This window comes from Silene latifolia, chromosome X (assembly GCF_048544455.1).
Source record: "Silene latifolia isolate original U9 population chromosome X, ASM4854445v1, whole genome shotgun sequence".
Lineage (NCBI taxonomy): Eukaryota > Viridiplantae > Streptophyta > Magnoliopsida > Caryophyllales > Caryophyllaceae > Silene > Silene latifolia.
In genome coordinates, this window is record NC_133537.1 from 122,634,676 (window position 1) to 122,636,801 (window position 2,126).

The following is a 2,126-nucleotide window of genomic DNA, read 5'->3' on the forward strand; positions in this document are numbered from 1 at the left end:
ACTTCAACAAAATACATTGTAATACCAACGACGACCAGTTGCCTTCCTGGCAGTTTGATGTCTAAACACAATACGAAACATCATGTTGTACCTCGTATTTTGCGTAGACATCCCCAAAAAAATGTACTGCTTATTAGGTATTATATTGATTATTCTAAGATGTCTTCTTCTTCGTCTTCTTCTTCGTCTTCTTCTTCTTCTTCTTCTTCTTCTTCTTCTTCTTCTTCTTCTTCTTCTTCTTCTTCTTCTTCTTCTTCTTCTTCTTCTTCTTCTTCTTCTTCTTCTTCTTCTTCTTCTTCTTCTTCCGACGAGGGCTATGACGATTGCGACAACGGTGGGTGCTCTGCGAAAGGATTAGGGCAGTTCCTTTTGTCATGGTTAGCTAATCGATTGCATTTTTTACACATACGTTTTGGCTTCCTTGCCAAAGCAACTGCTTTTGCCTTCATCGACAACATTCTCTTTCCGCTTCCCTTGTTTTTGGATTTCTTAGGCGGCAAAATGGTTATCTTCTGACTAGGAGAACAACCAAGAATTTTCTCCAACTGTTGTTGTTTATTCAATGGTGATCCTAATGGTGAAAGTTTCTCCTTAAACTGTCTAATTAGACTAGAAAAGTTGTCGACATCATTCTTCAATTTGCCCATGAGCATACCAACTTTCTGATGAATCTCGACCACATTCGACATCGCAATCTGTTTTCCATCTATTATATCAACGTCCTCAGTTGCTTCACCATTACAATCGAACATTTTAGACAACATTGCATCTTTACACCATCTTTTAACAACACATTGTTCTGGAATAATCTTCACTCCGTTTGATGAGTAAATCCATATGACATGGCGGTAAAGAATGCCTTTCCTCTCAAGCATTCTGCAGCTACAAGTGGCTTTCAATGTATCTAAGTCAACAATATAGAGTAATATGTTAGTTAAATCAGTCAGAACAAAGTGTGACTGTAATACACAAAAGTGTAATTCTAACCGGCATAAGTGTAATTCTAACCGGCATAGCAGTGATAGATAGACCTTACATAACACAAAATATAAATGTAATTTTAAAAGGCAAAAGTGTAATTTTAGCTGCATAAAGTGTAATTTTAAGACCAGTCTAATTTTAACAACCCAAAGTGTAATTTTAATCAACAAAAGTGTAATTTTAGCGGATAAATGTATAATTTTAACAAACAAATGCTACAGAATGATACCTGGGCATTATGTGACCTCATAATTTCTTTCCCTGTTTGCATCTCTTACAGTGGTCACCTCTAAAGAGTCACACTCAGTAAATCCTCTGCTTTTACAAGTACTGATTGAGTACTTGACCTCTTCTTGAAATTCCTCGAATACTCTATGACTGTACACTTGCGCCCCGTGCACTTCGATAGCTAGATGCGTTGATATGATAGGAAAAGTGTGTCTGTTACAGTTGTCAATCTTTTTCTGTGTGTGTCTTTCTTTTGGTCCATCTATTTGTCAAAACGCATCGAAAACTCAACTAATGTTCGTGACTTACTCTCAAATCTCTTAAAAAAACTATTTTCGCTCTCTGATCTTTGGGTTGTCATCATAAAACCCCCCATATCTAGGTCCCTACAATGAGCCATAACCCACTGCTTCCTTTTAGCGTACATTTCTTGGAACCAGTCAATGTTATTAACATTGTGTTCTCTGCCAATTTCTTCCCATTTTGCATCGAACTCTGCCGCTGCAATGGATTCATCCCATATTATGGCATTCAATTTCTTTACAAAGACCGAATAATCGTCTCTCGTCACTCCATACTTGCTTGGCACCTTGTTCATGATATGGCACATACAATATCAGTGGCGCGCTGTCTTGAACACCAATGGCACCGCTTTAAGAATACCAGGATCCTGATCGGTGATAATATAATTAGGCTCTTTCCCACCCATCACAGCCAAAAAACGGGTGAAAACCCATTTAAACGAGTCTGCATCTTCATGAGCAACAAGCGCTCCACAGAAAGTGACTGATCGTTTATGGTAATCAACCCCGGTGAAAGGTGTGAAGGCCATGTCATACTTATTGGTGGAATACGTCGGATCGAACGACACTACATCGCCAAAAACTGAGTAGTTCCTTCTAGCGATTCCGTCGGCC

General features: G+C 38.7%; 1 protein-coding gene across 1 annotated transcript; it reads right to left on the bottom strand.

Moving 5' to 3' along the window:
- Positions 1-314: 314 nt before the first annotated feature.
- On the bottom strand, positions 315-1,807 carry LOC141618235 (uncharacterized). The gene is made up of 2 exons (XM_074435339.1): positions 1,519-1,807; positions 315-904 (listed from the first exon to the last, which is right to left on the bottom strand). Exons 1-2 carry the CDS (start codon positions 1,805-1,807, stop codon positions 315-317), a joined length of 879 nt encoding a protein of 292 aa, XP_074291440.1.
- Between the last annotated feature and the right edge of the window lie 319 nt (positions 1,808-2,126).